At 37.5% G+C, this 18,995-nt stretch overlaps 1 protein-coding gene across 1 annotated transcript; it reads left to right on the forward strand.

Moving 5' to 3' along the window:
- Positions 1-331: 331 nt before the first annotated feature.
- LOC131244085 (probable LRR receptor-like serine/threonine-protein kinase At3g47570) lies at positions 332-4,201 on the forward strand. The gene is made up of 2 exons (XM_058243744.1): positions 332-3,002; positions 3,611-4,201. The coding sequence occupies exons 1-2, from the start codon at positions 332-334 to the stop codon at positions 4,051-4,053; spliced, it is 3,114 nt and encodes a 1,037-aa protein (XP_058099727.1). The 3' UTR covers positions 4,054-4,201.
- Positions 4,202-18,995: the final 14,794 nt, after the last annotated feature.

Consider the following 18,995-nt stretch of genomic DNA (forward strand, 5'->3'; position numbering starts at 1 on the left):
AGGGATCGATACCAACACCTCAGGTGTTGAAACGAGGTATCTCCAGTACCCAGTCTGCCAGTTGAGCTATGGATCTGGGTGTACGTTACTTTAGTTGAGCTAGGGTTTATGTTTTTTGAGAAATAGTTTAAGACTAGCGGCTTTTTCGGTCGATATACCAAAGTAGAGACTGCTTATGAAAAATAAAAAATAAAAAATCCAAAAAAAGCCGAAAACTGGGCCCACGAAAAAAAAAAAATCATCAACAGACGAGAAGTCGCCCTTCTCTTTATATACGGGAAAATCCATGCTGTCTCCTCACTTTCCCTTTCCTGCATTCACAAACTCCATAATGGAGCTCCCACGTATGAGCTTATGGGTAATTTGGTCATTTCTCCTCCTCTCTTCCATTCACGTTCCATGTTTCTTTGGATCTGCTGCTCACTTCTCCAACGAAACTGATCTCCTTGCTTTGTTCAAATTCAAACATATAATAACCGACGATCCTCTCCATTCTTTGAGCTCATGGAACCATACTCTCCACTTCTGCCACTGGCAAGGTGTCACATGCGGTGGTCCCCGGCATCCTCAAAGGGTCATGGCCTTGAACCTCACTGCCCAGAAATTGGTGGGCCCCATATCTCCCTACATAGAAAACCTCACCTTCCTCAGGATAATCGATCTCTCAGCCAACAGCTTCTATGGGAGGATTCCTGAAGAGATTGGCCGGTTGTTCCGCTTGAGGTATCTCGTTCTGACCAATAATACATTCACTGAAGAAATTCCAGCAAATCTGACCCGCTGTTTGAAACTCCAAATTCTTGATCTTTCCGGGAATCAGCTCACAGCGAGGATTCCCACTGAGCTTGGCTCTCTATCGAAGCTCCCCTACTTAAGCCTTCGTCGCAACAGTCTTGCAGGAAGAATCCCACCTTCACTTGGAAACCTTTCGTCTCTCTGGTATCTTCGTCTCTCAGAAAACGGTCTGGAGGGCAGCATCCCAGATGACCTTTGTCAGTTGGTGAGCTTAAAGTTTCTTGCAATACGTGTAAATAAACTGTCAGGTACGATTCCGCCTCGGCTCTACAATATCTCCTCTATTGTCATTTTTGACGTGGCATTGAACAGATTGCGTGGAAATCTTCTACCTAACATAGGCCTCACTCTTCCTAATCTTCAAGGCCTCTATGTTGGAGGAAACCAATTCACAGGACCCATACCAGTTTCATTATCCAATGCTTCCGGACTTGCAGTTATTAACCTTGCTATGAGTAGTTTTAGTGGATCCGTGCCCATGAATTTTGGAAACCTTAAGAGCCTCTTCCGATTAAATTTGGCGGGCAATGAACTTGGAATTGGTAAAGCTCGTGACTTGAATTTTCTCGATTCTTTGACCAATTGTAGTAGCTTACAAATACTGGATTTAAGCCGTAATCATCTCAGCGGCATGTTGCCGGACTCTATAGCTAATCTTTCGACCCAACTGACATGGCTATCCTTTAGAAGTAACAGGATATACGGAAGCATCCCATCTGGAATTCAGAATCTGGTCGGCTTAACAGCACTGGATATGGGGAGTAATTTTTTAACAAGTGACATTCCCATTGGTGTTGGGAAGCTTTACAAGTTGGAGGAAATTTACTTGAATTCAAATGGATTATCAGGGAAAATTCCACCTTCATTGGGCAACATCACCAGATTGTACCGACTCATTTTATATGAAAACAAACTATCGGGGAGCATACCTTCAAATCTTGGTAATTGCACAGACCTCAACTTCATATACCTCTGCTATAATAACTTCAGCGGTACCTTACCCAAACAACTTTTCAGCATTCCCTCTTTGATCTGCATTTACGTTGACAACAATTTTTTTACTGGTTATCTGCCACATGAAGCCAGTTACTTGCAAGCTCTTGGAACATTTGATGCTTTTAATAACAAATTGTCAGGCGAAATTCCAAGCTGGCTAGGCAATTCTCTCAGCCTAGAGTATCTCGGGTTGGATGGGAACTTCTTTCAAGGATCAATTCCATCAACATTTAGTACTCTAAAAGGCCTTCGATACCTGGATCTTTCACGCAACAACTTATCTGGGAAGATACCAGGATATCTGGAGAAGTTTGCTCTAGAGTATCTAAATCTATCCTTCAATAATTTCGAGGGTGAATTACCAAAACAAGGGGTCTTTGGAAATGCGAGTCGGGTTTCAGTGCTCGGAAATAGTAAGCTTTGTGGGGGTATTCATGAATTACAATTGCCTCCATGCTCTAGCCAAGCTTCCAAGAAACGGGGGAAGCCTCTTGCTTCAAAAGTCAAATTCTCAATAATTGGTGTTGTCCTGTGCCTTATGTCATTATTGTCTTTCTTTACCACTCTTCATTGGGTAAGAAAGGCGAGAAGGAAACTTTTTTCTGTGCCTTCCTTGGAGGATCTTTTTACGAACGTGTCTTATGCGGAGCTCTTTAAAGCAACAGATGAGTTCTCTCCTGCCAATTTGATCGGAACTGGAAGTTTTGGCACCGTATATAAAGGGATTCTAGATCGTGTTGGGACTATGGTAGCAGTGAAAGTCTTCAACCTTCAACGACAAGGAGCTCTGAGGAGCTTCATGGCTGAATGTGATGCCTTGAGAAACATTAGGCATCGGAATCTTGTTAAGATCTTAACTTGTTGCTCTAGCATTGATTTTAAGGGCAATGATTTTAAAGCTCTAGTTTACGAGTACATGTCCAATGGAAGTCTAGAGAAGTGGTTGCACAGGGAGGGCCATGACCAGCCGAGAAGGAACTTGAAGTTTACTCAAAGGCTAAATATTGCTATAGATGTGGCTTCTGCACTGGATTATCTACATAATCATTGCCAAACATCAATCATTCATCAAGATTTAAAGCCAAGCAACATTCTTCTTGATGATGACATGATTGCTCATGTGGGTGATTTCGGGCTAGCCAGGTTCTTATCTGAGGTTGCTCAAAGCAGCTCAGTTGGGATGAAGGGATCTATTGGGTACATCGCTCCAGGTAACAATTTCATCTATTTCCTATTATTATTATTATTATTATTATTATTATTATTGAAGGATCCACACCTGGCAACATTCTCTAAGATCTAGATATACAAAGCGGTACATACTCACTTGCACCCCCCACATGAATCACACCTTAATTAGGTATGATGAACTCTTTTCCGTTAATGGGTTTAGTTTTTTGTCTCTCTTTTCTTTTTTCTTTTTTTTCTTCTTTTTTTTCTTTTTTTTTTTACGTTAAAATCATAACCGTAACTCATATATTCCCTTGATGATTGAGGAGCTAAGTTCTTTCATTTGAGTAGCAAAGCCTTATTCAGTATAGAGCATCTTTACAAGAACATGTAAGTTCATTGCACACAAATTGATATTAAGAATTCAGATCTTTAGTAAAGGAAAGTTTAAATAGAATATTTCCTCTCTCTCTCTCTCTCAAAATTCTAACCTTTGATATTATTTGTATCTAAATGGTCTTCTTCTTCTTCTTTTTTTTTCACACACACCACATGTACATTCAAACCCATGACCTCAGTGTTGAAACGCACTCTATCTAGCAGTGAGCCATGGTCACTTAGATTCTAACATAAGTTGTATAAATTACAGAGTATGCGATGTGCGGAAAAGCATCTACACAAGGAGATGTTTACAGCTATGGAATCCTTCTACTAGAGATGATCACTGGAAAGGGGCCAACTGATGACGTGTTTAAGGACAATCTAAGCCTTCATCATTTTGCTAAGCTGGCTCTGGCTGAACGAGTAATGGAGATTGTTGATCCACAATTACTCTTAGAAGAAGCTGAAGTTATTCAAGGCAATGAAAATGAAATCAATACAAGAAATAGAATGCATGACTGCTTGATTTCAATGGTCAAAATCGGTGTGTTGTGCTCTGCAGAATCTCCAAGAAAACGAATGCAAATGAGAGATGTTGTTGATGAAATGTACACAATCAAGGACTTGTATCTCGGGGTCATGATTCACCGAGACAAACAAGTTAGGTTGCAAATATTAGATGAAGGTTTGTCTTACCTAGGGCATTACTAAGTTACTATTGGTAGTTATTTTGAGAAAGATTTCCAAATGAAATGAGTTTGTTGAATACTTTCCTAAACAAGCTCTAGATATATTATTTAGTCTTGGGTTAAAAGTGTACTTGTATTGATATTGAATATATGAGAAGATGTTTCTTTTTCATCCTCTGTTCATATTATCAATGATATAGGGGCATGATCCCTCCTTTTGAAATAAATAAATAATCTTATGTTAGGCAAAAGGAAATTGTATCATGAATTTAATAAGAAAAAGTCATCATCTTATTATAATAAGAATAATATTGAATTACTAATATATTTTATGCTAAAGTTTTCAAAAAGACAAAACAATCTTAAGAAATTAGTTTACCATTTGGATTGCCAACTTGATATTAGTTTGATGAGGTGTTCATCAAATGAGTTTAGAATAATGAACTTGTATGATCCAATGGGTTCATCCAATTGATGTAATTCTTTTGCCTAGTGAATGTGAATCATTGCTACGTTTTCATATGTATGTTGATGGTTAGAATTATCAGACCATGGTAGTCTATGATGTAATGGATGGAACACATAAAACTGTGAATACCAACAGGGGTGAGCTAGGCCAGAACAGGGATGGGACGTTAATATAAAATGGGCTAAGCCGGAACAGGGATAGATAAACTAAACGTTAATAAATCCTCCTGTGGGAATCCTGATGAGGATGGAGTGGGTAGAATCTTTAGAGATCACATGGATAAAGTTATCTTTGTCTTTCCTAACTTCTATTACAGGGTCACTAATAATGTGGCTGAAACACGTGCAGCCTTTGACAGCATTAATTAGTATTGCATTGACTTGGGGCTAAGGAATGCTATTATGTTATCAGATTCCATTTTTTTTTTTATGCCATTTCTAATCCCCTTCACCAGTCCCATGTAAGATTTGGTATCAAGTGCAGGATATTTTTCATTTGAAAATTGTTATAAATTTTAAGAAATCCAGCACTTTTAGATAAGGAAATTTAGTGGCAGATGGTTTAGGAATACTTGTGAGCAAGCCTAATCGTTTGTGCCATCGTTGGGGTGAGCTCCTGCGTGAGATTTAGGGGCTTGCTGGCTAAGGACAATGCAGGTATGGGATGCTTAATAGGCCTTTCAATGGCCTGGGGCTGGGGTTGGATTCGGCCCAAAATTTGAAATGTTTCAAGTCAGGCCATTTCAAATTAAATTTTGATTTTGGTAGGCCAGAGCCCGGCCCATTGATAGCCCTGATTATTTGTATCATGTTTTCTTTTTTCTTTTTTAACCTTACGCCCCCAAACAAAAACAAAAACATACAGCTCAATATGTGGCAATAGGAGCATTGTATATTTTTGGGGGTTGAGATTAGGATTAGGTGTAGGTTTAGGTTTAGGGATTTGAGAATACATTTAGGTTTTAGGTTTAGGTTTATGTTACAGGTTACAAGTTTAGGTTTAGGTTTAGGTTTAGGTTTAGGTTTAGGCTTAGGTTTAGGTTATAAGCTATAGGTTTAGGGAATTGAGAGTAGGTTAAGGTTTAGGTTTAGGAAACCAAGTTCGGGTTCGGGATCAGGTTTAGGTTTGAGTTTTTAAGTTTAGGTTTAGGTTTAGGTTAGGGAGTTGAGATTGGAATTAGGTGTAGGTTTAGGTTTAGGGATTTGAGAATACATTTAGGTTTTAGGTTTATGTTTAAGTTATAGGTTATAGGTTTAGGTTTAGGTTTAGGTTAAGGTATAGGTTTAGGTTTAGGTTATAAGCAATAGGTTTAGGGAATTGAGAATATGTTAAGGTTTAGGTTTAGGAAATCGGGTTCAGGTTCGGAATCAAGTTTAGGTTTAGGTTTTCAAGTTTAGGTTTAGGTTTAGGTTAGGGAGTTGAGATTAGGATTAGGTGTAGGTTTAGGTTTAGGGATTTAAGAATACAACTAGGTTTTAGGTTTAGGTTATAGGTTACAGGTTTAAGTTTAGGTTAAGATTTAGGTTTAGGTTATAAGCTATAGGTTTAGGAAATTGAGAATAGGTTAAGGTTTAGGTTTAGGAAATCGGGCTCGGGTTCAGGATCGGGTTTAGGTTTGGGTTTTCAAGTTTAGGTTTAGGTTTAGGTTAGGGAGTTGAGATTAGGATTAGGTGTAGGTTTAGGTTTAGGGATTTGAGAATACATTAGGTTTTAGGTTTAGGTTTAGGTTATATGTTACAGGTTTAGGTTTAAGTTTAGGTTTAGGTTTAAAGTTTAGGTTTAGGTTATAAGCTATAGGTTTAGGGAATTGAGAATAGGTTAAGGTTTAGGTTTAGGAAATCAAGTTCGGGTTCGGGATCGGGTTTAGGTTTTGATTTTCAAGTTTAAGTTTAGGTTTAGGTTAGGGAGTTGAGATTAGGATTAGGTGTAGGTTTAGGTTTAGGGATTTGAGAATACATTTAGGTTTTAGGTTTAGGTTTAGGTTATAGGTTACAGGTTTAGGTTTAGGTTTAGGCTTAGGTTTAAGTTATAAGATATAGGTTTAGGTCTAGGAAATCAGGTTCGGGTTAGGGATCAGGTTTAGGTTTGGGTTTTCAAGTTTAAGTTTAGGTTTAGGTTAGGGAGTTGAGATTAGGATTAAGTGTAGGTTTAGGTTTAAGGATTTGGGAATACATTTAGGTTTTAGGTTTAGGTTTAGGTTTAGGTTAAGGTTATAGGTTATAGGTTTAGGTTAAGGTTTAGGTTAAGATTTAGGTTTAGGTTTAGGTTTAGGTTATAAGCTATAGGTTTAGGGAATTGAGAATAGGTTAAGGTTTAGGTTTAGGAAATTGAGTTCAGGTTCGAGATCGGGTTTAAGTTTGGGTTTTCAAGTTTAGGTTTAGGTTTAGGTTAGGAAGTTGAGATTAGGATTAGGTGTAGGTTTAGGTTTAGGGATTTGAGAATACATTAAGGTTTAGGTTTAGGAAATCGGGTTCGGGTTTGGGATTGGGTTTAGGTTTGAGTTTTCAAGTTTAGGTCTAGGTTTAGGTTAGGGAGTTGAGATTAGGATTAGGTGTAGGTTTAGGTTTAGGGATTTGAGAATACATTTAGGTTTTAGGTTTATGTTTAGGTTATAGCTTATAGGTTTAGGTTTATGTTAAGGTATAGGTTTAGGTTTCAGTTTAGGTTATAAGCAATAGGTTTAGGGAATTGAGAATAGGTTAAGGTTTAGGTTTAAGAAATCGGGTTCAGGTTCGGGATAGGGTTTAGGTTTTGGGTTTCAAGTTTAGGTTAAGGTTTAGGTTAGGGAGTTGAGATTAGGATTAAGTGTAGGTTTAGGTTTAGGGATTTGAGAATACATTTAGGTTTTAGGTTTAGGTTTAGGTTATAGGTTACAGGTTTAGGTTTAGGTTTAGGTTAAGGTTATAGGTTTTGGTTAAGGTTTAGGTTATAAGATATAGGTTTAAGGAATTGAGAATAGGTTAATGTTTACGTTTAGGAAATCGGGTTTGGGTTCGAGATCGGGTTTAGGTTTGGGTTTTCAAGTTTAGGTTTAGGTTTAGGTTTAGGTTAAGGAGTTTAGATTAGGATTAGGTGTAGGTTTAGGTATAGGGATTTGAGAATACATTAAGGTTTAGGTTTAGGTTTAGGGATTTGAGAATAGGTTTAGGTTTAGGTTTAGGGATTTGAGAATAGGTTTAGGTTATAGATTTAAGTTTAGGCTTACGTTTAAGTTAAGGTTATATGCTAAGGTTAAGGTTATAGGAATAGGTTATAGGTTTAGGTTTAAGTTAGGTTATAGGTTTATGGTTAAGGTTTAGGTTATAGTTATAGGCTTTGGGATTTGAGAATAGGTTTAGGTTATAAGTATAGGTTTAGGTTAGGTTATAGGTTGTTTATGAAATTGAGTTTAGGTTATAGGTTCAGATTATAGGTTATAAGTTATAGGTTTAGGTTATAGGTTTTGAGATTTGAGAATAGGTTTAGGTTAAAAGTATAGGTTTAGGTTAGGTTATAGGTTAAGGTTTAGGGAATTGAGTTTAAGTTATAAGTTCAGGTTATAAGTTATAGGTTTAGGTTATGGTTTAGGTTATAGGTTTTGGGATTTGAGAATAGGTTTAGTGTTGAGGGTCAAATATTACACATCAAACCTTAGTTGTTGCATGATTTTACGTACATGATAATGTTTAATGTCATATTTTAATTGTGTTTTTATTGCAGGATGTAATCAGGAGCGTGGACTGAAAAATAGTATCAAAAGCGTGGATTTGACACTCTGAGGTCACCAGAGCAAGGGACACACTCCAGAGAACCAAGACTGAAGAATGTACATGCCAGGGATCCGAGGAAACCAAGCCATTCATGTTAAAGAGGCCCGAAATTGGTGAAGAATGTAAGATCACATAGTTCTTGCTATCTGATTAGCTCAAAAATTCATACATGGCCTGGGAGATATAAATAAACCATACATATTAAATTTCAACCATTGGAGATCTTGAAAAATGGGCCAACGGACAGATCAGCCCATTAATCTCCAATTTGGGGCCCATCTAACATCTGGATATACTTCATGTTTGGTCTCAATCCCTTAACTGAGATGGAACAACAGATGGACGGATCAGATTTCACATATACATCAATATGGGGCCCACTTTAGATGTCAGGAGTGCACATTCGACTGTGCACGCGCTGTGCACTGAATTAACACGAGCTGCTCACAACAGAGAAGGCTCTGTTTCAAGGAACGAGTAGTTGTGATCTTGTAGTGGGCCACCATCTGAGGTCTTCAGGCCGATCTGGACCGTTCAGTAGAGTCCAACAGCCCAGATAATGCGGACCTAGGATAGATAATTTGAAGAGAGCAGCATGATTGATTTTTCACCGTGCAAACACAATTCAGATGGTTTACTGAAAACTCGGTGGGTCACACCGAATCCAATACAAAAATGCCCATGGTCGAACGGTTTTTCGACATGAGTCTATTGGACGGAGTGGATCTCTTCTCTAGAGATGATCAGGGGCCGTCCGAGCATCCCAGCATAACTCCTTACGCACATATGTGCGTAACGGATGACCGATCACTGTGGGCCATACGACCTTCTTGATCGTGATCGGACGGCCAATCCGGACTGTCCATTGTATCCAGACAAGAATTCTAACTAAAACCCCTACATTTCTTGTAATCATGCATACAGATAAGATCGCTAGTGCTGGAGCCTTCACCGGACGTTGATTCACACAGTGGCCCACCGAAAGGTCAGATCCTCTTCAAAATCGGAATTATGTGCTTAATCAACCCGACAGGGCCAATGGCCGGCTCTGATGAGGTGTGAAGTCGCTAAGTGGACCCACCGACCACAGCCACGAAAATAGAAATTTTCGTTTCCTACGGCCCTGTTCGCAAAAATCGGAAGCTGTCCGCATTTTGCAGGCCGCTGTGGGCCACCATGATGAGCCATCTCTCCAATCCACACCGTCCATCAGGAAGCCCAGACAAAATCGTCTTAGACCTGACCTGTTGAATGAAGAGACGAACTCCAAGGTGGACGAGCTCTTCATCTGAAAGAAGCTCTGTTGTGATATGCAAGACGTTGCTGCGTAAATCATTGCGCACATGCACCGTCCTTCTTAGCTATAAAATAGAGAATTGAATTCCGAGGCCAGGGGAGACGTGAAGCGTGAAGCAGCAGGAGGGGAGGCTAGGAACATGGGGCAGTTTTTCTTACGGAGTAATTTTTTCCTTTTGCTTTGATTGTATGTTTTTGTTTTTTTAGAGATTTGCTAATCATGTCTATGGTTGGCTAAACCTCTTAGCTAGGGCTAAGAGGTGAAGCTTGTAGAGTGATGGGAGAATTTATGCGTGTGCCTTTTGTTTAGATTGAAGGGATTTTTTATTTAATTTTATTATGGAAATATTTTTAGTTTTTAATGGCCTGTTGTGACTGAAATTACAATGGGTTTGCAATGGCTTTGAGTATTTCTTTTTCCTTATTTTGATTATGACGTCAGGAAGCCCTGTTGTTCGCCATTGTCTCCTGGGCATGGTTGGATGGCGGTATCCTTCCTAACCTTCATAAACATCTGATTGGTTGGTAATTAGTTTAATTTTGTTGTTGACTTTGTCTCCTGGACATGGTTTGGTGATGGAATCCATTCTAATTCATATACTTTTTATCTCTTTAAAATTATATCAAAGGAAGTTCAGTTCGATTTCCATGATTCTTGATGCAGGCATAAGATCTCCCTGATCTCTACAAGTGGATCCTCTGAATCCCTAGTTTCCTTCTTCTGAATTCCTTAAGTTTTAGATTAGTATTTCACCATTATTCATCAATTTATATTTGATTTAGATTTCATCTTAAGCTAGTTCTATTTCTACCTAGTTTCAGATAACATACAGGTTTCAGTCCCTTGGGATTCAACCTTGGTCTCATTGAGTTTATTACTACATCACAACCCTATACTTGGGGAGTGAACATTTAGGGAATAAGTATAGGTTTAGGTTTAAGTTTAGGTTTATGTTATAAGATATAGGTTTAGGGAATTGAGAATAGGTTAATGTTTAGGTTTAGGAAATCGGGTTTGGGTTCGGGATCAGGTTTAGGTTTGGGTTTTCAAGTTTAGGTTTAGGTTTAGGTTAGGGAGTTGAGATTAGGATTAGGTGTAGGTTTAGGTTTAGGGATTTGAGAATACATTTAGGTTTTAGGTTTATGTTTAGGTTATAGGTTATAGGTTTAGATTAAGGTATAGGTTTAGGTTTCGGTTTAGGTTATAAGCTATAGGTTTAGGGAATTGAGAATAGGTTAAGGTTTAGGTTTAGGAAATCGTGTTCAGGTTCGAGATCGGGTTTATGTTTTGGTTTTCAAGTTTAGGTTTAGGTTTAGGTTAGGGAGTTGAGATTAGGATTAGGTGTAGGTTTAGGTTTAGGGATTTAAGAATACATTAGGTTTTAGGTTTAGGTTTAGGTTATATGTTATAGGTTTAGGTTTAGGTTTAAGTTTAGGTTATAAGCTATAGGTTTAGGGAATTGAGAATAGGTTAAGGTTTAGGTTTAGGAAATTGGGTTCGGGTTCGGGATCGGGTTTAGGTTTGGTTTTCAAGTTTAGGTTTAGGTTTAGGTTAGGGAGTTGAGATTAGGATTAGGTATAGCTTTAGGTTTAGGGATTTGAGAATACATTTAGGTTTTAGGTTTAAGTTTAGGTTATAGGTTACAGGTTTAGGTTTAGGTTTAGGTTATAAGATATAGGTTTAGGTTTAGGAAATCGGGTTCAGGTTTGGGATCAGGTTTAGGTTTGGGTTTTCAAGTTTAAGTTTAGGTTTAGGTTAGGGAGTTGAGATTAAGATTAGGAGTAGATTTAGGTTTAAGGATTTGAGAATACATTTAGGTTATAGGTTTAGGTTTAGGTTATAGGTTACAGGTTTAGGTTTAGGTTTAGATTAAGGTCATAGGTTAAGGTTTAGGTTAAGGTTTAGGTTTAGGTTTAGGTTTAGATTAAGGTCATAGGTTATAGGTTTAGGTTAAGGTTTAGGTTAAGGTTTAGGTTTAGGTTATAAGCTATAGGTTTAGGGAATTGAGAATAAGTTAAGGTTTAGGTTTAGGAAATCGGGTTCGGATTCGGGATCGGGTTTTCAAGTTTAGGTTTGAGTTTAGGTTAGGGAGTTGAGATTAGGATTAGTTGTAGGTTTTGGTTTAGGGATTTGAGAATACATTTAGGTTCTAGGTTTAGGTTTATGTTATAGGTTATAGGTTTAGGTTTATGTTTAAGTTAAGGTTTAGGTTTAGGCTTAGGTTTAGGTTGTAGTTATAGGTTTTAGGATTTGAGAATAGGTTTAGGTTATAGGTTAAGGGTATGGTCCCTGCAAATACAGATATAAACATGGCCTACTCCAATTGGCCAGGGCCTTCCAATGTTGTCCATATGAAATGGACAGCTTCATCATAGTCATAACAGCGGTTCCCATCTTCCAGAGATCCCCGTTCAACATCCGGATAGCTCCGACACAAATAATAAATTCATTTGTTCATCCAAACACAAACTTAGTAAATTAAGGTACTTGTAATTTCATCATACACAGCTTTTTTTTCTTGATTTCAAGTGAATACCATTAACTTTTGTCATTTCCTTGATTGAATTAAATTCATAATTGAATTCATATGTTCTTCTACCAAACGCAGACTTAGAAAACTAAGGTACTTGCAATATCATCAGTTTTGCAACTTCTACTTCTTTTGTTTTTGGGAATACTCAAACAAGGCATGGTGCTAGAGACACAGGCACTCAAAAATTGTACACGTCTTACATTAACTCAAGTTAAACCAACTAAATCGTGGAATCTACTGTCGCTAAGTCACAGTCCCAAAATCAAATTGGTTGAGCAATCCTAACCTCTGATTCATGGAGAGCATTATATAGGAAACTGTTGGAAAATAGTACTCACAAACCTTTTGTATACTAAGAGCAGGCAATGACTGATGCTCTAGTCACTCCGTCTTTATGAAGAGTTTTGGCTACTTCTTATGCCTCCTGGAAAATCAAATCCTCAAATTTCACATTAAATGAGGCGATTAAAATAAGTAAATCACTAGAATAAAATTTGAAAAAGTTCAAACTAAAATAAGACAGACTCTTGTGTTATGTGAGCACAAAACAAAGCAATAAACTGTACTTCCCAGATTTGCTCTAGTACACAGTATTTACAACACATTTTAATAATCTTGACAGATGCATCAAGAGATATGTGATGTCCAATCGATATGAATATTGGTTTTAAAGAACCTTGAGTAAATCGGATTGCCTGCACAAAATTTTGTAATTCAAAACAAAACCATATGATGTAGAGGTAACTAGCCTAAGTTGAATTCTCTTACCACTCCCCATATGCGCCCAGAGTTCCCAATCAAAGTGATCAGATCCTTGGCACGATTTTCTCACTTTCCACATATTTCTATCAATATTGGATGATGACAACCAATCACTAACTTTAAATTACCCTAGAAAGTTTGTTTGTTTTTTTTTTTAAGAAAGGACATTTCTACTTTTTTTTTTTTTACTTTTTTCTAAAAAATGGGTATGGTTCAATTTTCAAAGGCAATACATCAACTGAAAATACAAAGAAATTGAAAAGACCCTAAATGTGTCTAGTGAGTACCAAATGATAAAGAAATAAATGAAAATCCTTTTTAGATTGAAGCATTTTATTTTTAACAAGGCACTTTCATCAAGTGAGATGCAGCCATTTAAGTTTTGTACACCAACAAAAAGATTTTAAGTAAAAAGAACCTTCATTTATGACATGTTTGTGTAAAAGAAGTCAAAAATTCTTTTTGATTCTGACATGAATAGGTAGCAGACATGCCAACACATCAAATTTTCAATCCATGCCAAAAGGATCAACAGAAAAAGATACAACCATAGCAAACAGTGAGCTAATTAAACACCATTTAGTACTTTTTGTAACGATTTTGGTGTGTGAATGTAGGTCCATTCATCTATTTTTATTTTCACAGACCTAACCCAACCTTAAGAGGATCCAACCCATAACCCGAGACAACCTGAATTCCTTGATACTCAACCCAAATACATGGGATTGTTCAAAACCGGACCTAACATGACAGAAAGTTGCTCAACATGAACCCAACACGATTTCAAATTGGGTTGGTGTTATAGATGGATGGTAACAACTAAATGATTGTTGCACAGTTGGTTATGTTTGGTTTGTATAAGGCTGGTCATGGGCCTGATGAGCATTGAATCCCTTGAAGCATAGAAAATCTGCCTAACCAGTAGCCCATAAAATGAGAGAAGACCATAAATGAAAGGACTAAGAAATGGTGGAAATCAATCAGTATATTGAAATGAAAAATCATACAGCTCAATATGTGGCAATAGGAGCATTGTATTTTTTTTACATTTTTAGCCATCCAATAAATGTCTACCAATCCAATATTCAGATAAACAAAGAAGTTTTATTTTTCGTGCGATTATAAATCTACACCGAATTAGACAATTTGAATGGTTTAATTTGATTATGTATGGAATTTCTAAGTGTCTGCATATCAACCATCACACTCTGCCAGAGTATCAAAGTTTTTACTAAAAAAACAAAAAAAAAAAAAAAAAAAAGCTACATTTTCTAGCTTTGTTATTAACAAAACTCATAAAAAAAATAAATCTCTCATTACTTTCTATATAAACACCCAAACCAATTGTCATAACCAAGTGCAATAGCAAATAAATCAACATAATCATCATCATTACAATGAAAATTTTTCATATTTTGCAGCATTTTGCATACAGGAGTTAGTCAGTACCAGGACATTCCTTTGCTGGACACAAAGCCCTTTGAAAAGGTTTATACACAAACATTATTCAAAAGCAAAGAGCTAGAACATGATAAGTTGTTGCTCATTCAACATAACATGGCATGCATGGAAGCAGTTCAAAAATCACACTGATCTGATGATCTTAACCACCTGATTTCACATGATGAATTTGGATTGCTAAATGTATTCTTTCAATAGCCCATTCAATGGCATTTGACAGTTAGGATTATCTGGTAAGTGTGATTTACGAATATGCTCCATCCATGGTCTAGTTCCCAAATCAAAATACAACTTTACCATGAGAATCAAAGGAAAAATCATTAGAGACCAAAATCATTGAAAATCACCAAAACCTATTGCAAAATCAGCAGCAAAACACTTTAACAGATCAACAGCCTCTCACAAATCACATAGGCAACACCATCCCCAATTCAAAACTATACATGTCACCAGGAAAACATGAAACCCAATTAAAGTTTCCTAATAATCACCAATTGAGTTTTGCCCTGATTAGATCCAAGCTTTCCATCAGGCCAACAACTCTGATTCTCAAATCCCCAAATCTGTAAGCCATAAAATCCCTAAAATTTGTAAGCCCTAAAATCTCCAAATCTATAAGCCCTAAAATCCTCAAATCTGTAAGCCCTAAAATCCCTAAAATCTGTAAGCCCTAAAATTCTCAAATCTGTAAGCCCTAAAATCCTCAAATCTGTAAGCCCTAAAATCCCCAAATCTGTAAGACCTAAAATCCCCAAATCGAAAGGGGAAGTGAGATAGACAGAGATGAAGGAAGAGAGATCGAGAGAGAGTACCTTCGATATGACGGTAGCTGTTGTTGATGGAGGTTAGGCGGCCTGCATTGGGACTTGATCCACTGCTACCGCCGATGGGGAAGACTATGGACATCGTCGGTGGATGATGGGTTAGGGTTTGGAGTAGAAAGAAGAGGGCGAGAGAGAGAGAGGAGAGGGGGACGCGGATAAGCTACTGACAGGTTGAGAGAGGGGGACGCCGATTAGCTATTGACAGGTTGAGAGAGAGAGAGAGAGAGAGGGAGGAAGGGAGAAGAGGAGGGCGAGAGAGAGAGGAGAGGGGGACGAGGATTAGCTACCGACAAGAGAGAGAGAGAGAGAGAGAGAGAGAGAGAGAGAGAGCAGATTGCAGAGAGGGAAAGGGAGGGAGGGAGAGATTTTAGGGATTTGGGGTCGTGGGAGCGCGCAGGACGGATTGGCTACTCACCCTGAAACCAGCCCCGTGGCCGGTGTTCGGTGGTCTGTGGGCCCCACCATGATGTATGTGTTTCATCCCATCCGTTCATCCATTTTTAAAGATCATTTTAGGCTTATCTTAAAAATAAGAGGATATAAATCTTAGGTGGACCACACCACAGGAAAACAATAGTGATTGGATATCCATCATTTAAATCCTCCTAAGGCCCACTGTACTGTTTATCTGACATCCAATCTGTTGATTTGGTCATAAAGGCCCAGATGAAGGGAAAAAACAAAGATCAGCTTGATCCAATACTATTATGGCTCCCAAAAAGTTTTTAATGGTCGACATTCATTCAACACCTTTTCTTATAATGTGGTCCACTCAAGATTGGGATATAACTCTTTTTTTTTTGTAATATTATAAAATGATCTATAAAAATAGATGGACGGCATGGATGAAACACATACATCATGGTGGAGCCCACAAACCACCGAACACAAAAGTTGAGAGGGTTATCCTCCATTAAAACATTCATAATTATTTTTTGGGCTCACATAGATGTGGTTCACAAATCTAGCCCATCCATTATGTGTGTGCCACTTGGATGAGGGGTCATACCAAGTTTCAGACGCATCCAAATTTTAGGTGGGGCCCCACCAAGTGCTTTTTATATGTTTTAGGCATGTCTTCGCATGATTTTAGATGGTATGGCCCACCAGAGTTCTATATACGGCTGATTTTTGGGATATCCCATAATTTAAAGGGGACCCATCAAATGCACGGTGTTGATTTACGACACATGTCATGGTGGGGCCCACACAGCTCAACCTCATGGGGAGTTCCCAAGAGCTCGACATATAGAACCTTTTGTGTGTGTGTGTGTATATATATATATATATAATATTTTATGTATTTGTTATATCGACACCGTCCGTCCATTTTGAGATATCATTTTAAGTCACGAGCCAAGGAATGAGACAGATAAACATCTGTAGTGGACCCCACCACAGAAAATAATGGGAGGGTGATTCCCACCGTTGAAACTATCCTAAGCCCCATGTTAATGTTTATTTGAAATCCGACTGGTTCAAAAGTAATAAAAAAAAAATGGTCGTGGGGCCATGCATCATGGTGGGGCCCACACAGCACCAACCACCAGCCAATGGATGGTGTAGGGGGAGTAGCTAATCTGTTCCCCTTATTTGTGGTGTGGTCCATTTAATCTTTGAATATGATTCAATTTTTAGATAATTCTGTAAAATAATCTCGAAAAATGGATGAACAGTGTGTGTTGATCCTAAATTTTCGGTAAATCCAAAACTCAAGTGGACCATGCCACACAAAATAGTGTGGAATAATGATTTCCACCGTTGATACCTTCCTTGGGCCTACAGTAATGTTTATTTGCCATCCAACATGTTCATAATATCAAAAAGATATGAATGAAGGGAAAACACAAACATCGGCTTGATCCAAAACTTCTATCAAATGCACGGTGTTGATGTTCGATACACATCATGATGGGCCCCACAAAACTTACTAACATTAATTCTTAAAATCTCAGGGTGTCAATAAGTTGGGTCACAATTTTGACTAGAATACTTAACCCATTTTCCATGTCTGGTCCACTCACTCTATTTTATTGATCATTACTCTCAATTTGACTAGTTACTCGCCCCGATCATGCTACATATAAGAAAGATATTGGGCAAACAAGATTAATCAACAATTTGAGTGAATTTTGATTTAAACATCTGAAGTTATTACTCTTCAATCTGGACTAATCAGATTGTCCAAAAACGGTTAAAGGTTATTCATAATATCAAAAATATATGAAAGAATAAAAAACACAAATATCAGCTTGCTCCAAAACTTCTATGGCCTCCAAGAAATTTTAAATGGTAGAGGTCCAATCACACTATTTCCTGTGGTGTGGTCCACTTGAGCTTTGGATATGCTTCCTTTTTGTTTTTTAGACCTCAAATTATTTGTTAACATGGATAAATGGAGTGCATAAAATAAATAAATAACAGTGGACCCCATAGAGTTTACTCTAGTAAGAGTAATGAGTAACTCTCCTAAATGTAGTAAAGAAGGGTTTCCTTAAAACATTCATAATCATATATTGGGCCTGCCTAAATGTGATTCAAATATCCAAGCCACTCATTATATGTGTCCCACTTGGATGAGGAAACAGACCAAGTTTCAACTATATCCATGTCTGTATTAACTTATAAATAGATTGGATCTCAAATAAACATCGCGACGAGCCCTAAGAAGGTTTCAATAGTGGGTGTCACTATCCCACTCTTTTCTATGGTGGGTCCACTTGAACTTTGGATCTACCCCGTCAATCAGATGCACCATTCCATGGTGGGCCACGAGCTTAAAAATAAAGTCAATCCATGACTTGGGTGGGCCACACCACATACTATAGTTGAGAGGGTTACCCTCCCATTAAAACATTCATAATCATTTATTGGGCCCACCTAGATGTGGTTCATAAATCCAGCCCATTCATTATGTGTGTCCCACTTGGATGAAGAGTTAGACCAAGTTTCATACACATCCAAAACTCATGTGGGCCCCACCAAATGCTTTTATATGTTTTAGGGATGTCTTCACACAGTTTTAGATGCTATGGCCCACCTGAGTTTCGTATACGACTGATTTTTGGACTTAAAAGGGACACATCAAATGCATGGTGTTGATGTTCTACACACATCATGGTGGGGCGCACACAGATTAACCTCATGGGAAGTTCCCATGAGGTGACCTTATAGGACCATTTCACTATTTAGGTAACTCTTTCATGGGTGTTACTCTAATCGTGTAGGGCCCACCTTGATATATTTTATGTATATCGACACCGTCCATATATTTTTCCATCATATTTTAGGATGTGATTTCAAATCACAAGAACTCAATAATCTTCGGTAGGCCATACCAATCAAAACAATGATGAATAACTATTAAAAACCTTTTAAAGGCCATAAAAGTTTTGGATCAATTTGATCTTTGTAGTTTACCTTCATCTAGATCTTCTTTGCATTATCAACAAGTTGGATTGCAAATAAACATTAATAAAACCTTACGATGGGCTCTTTATAATTTTTAATGGCGAGGTACTATATTATCATTCTTTCTAGTGGTGTGGTCCACTTAAGATTTAAATCTACACAATTTTTTATACCCGACCCAAAAATGGGTTGGAAAAACATAGGGGCGGCAAGGATATATAACACATCATCAAATCTCACTTTTGTTATCTAACATTTCAATTTTTCTTGTCAAAATAAAAAATCTAGTTTTCTTTTTTAAAATATATATTTTTTTACAATTTGTCAATTTTTTCAAGATTTTGTTTAATTTCTTAAATTTTCTTTTTCAAAATATCAATTTTTTAATCTCACTTTTGTTATATAACTTTTCAATTTTTCTTGTCAAAATGCAAAATCTAGTTTTCATTTTTAAAAAA

This window comes from Magnolia sinica, chromosome 4, assembly GCF_029962835.1.
Source record: "Magnolia sinica isolate HGM2019 chromosome 4, MsV1, whole genome shotgun sequence".
Taxonomy (NCBI): domain Eukaryota; kingdom Viridiplantae; phylum Streptophyta; class Magnoliopsida; order Magnoliales; family Magnoliaceae; genus Magnolia; species Magnolia sinica.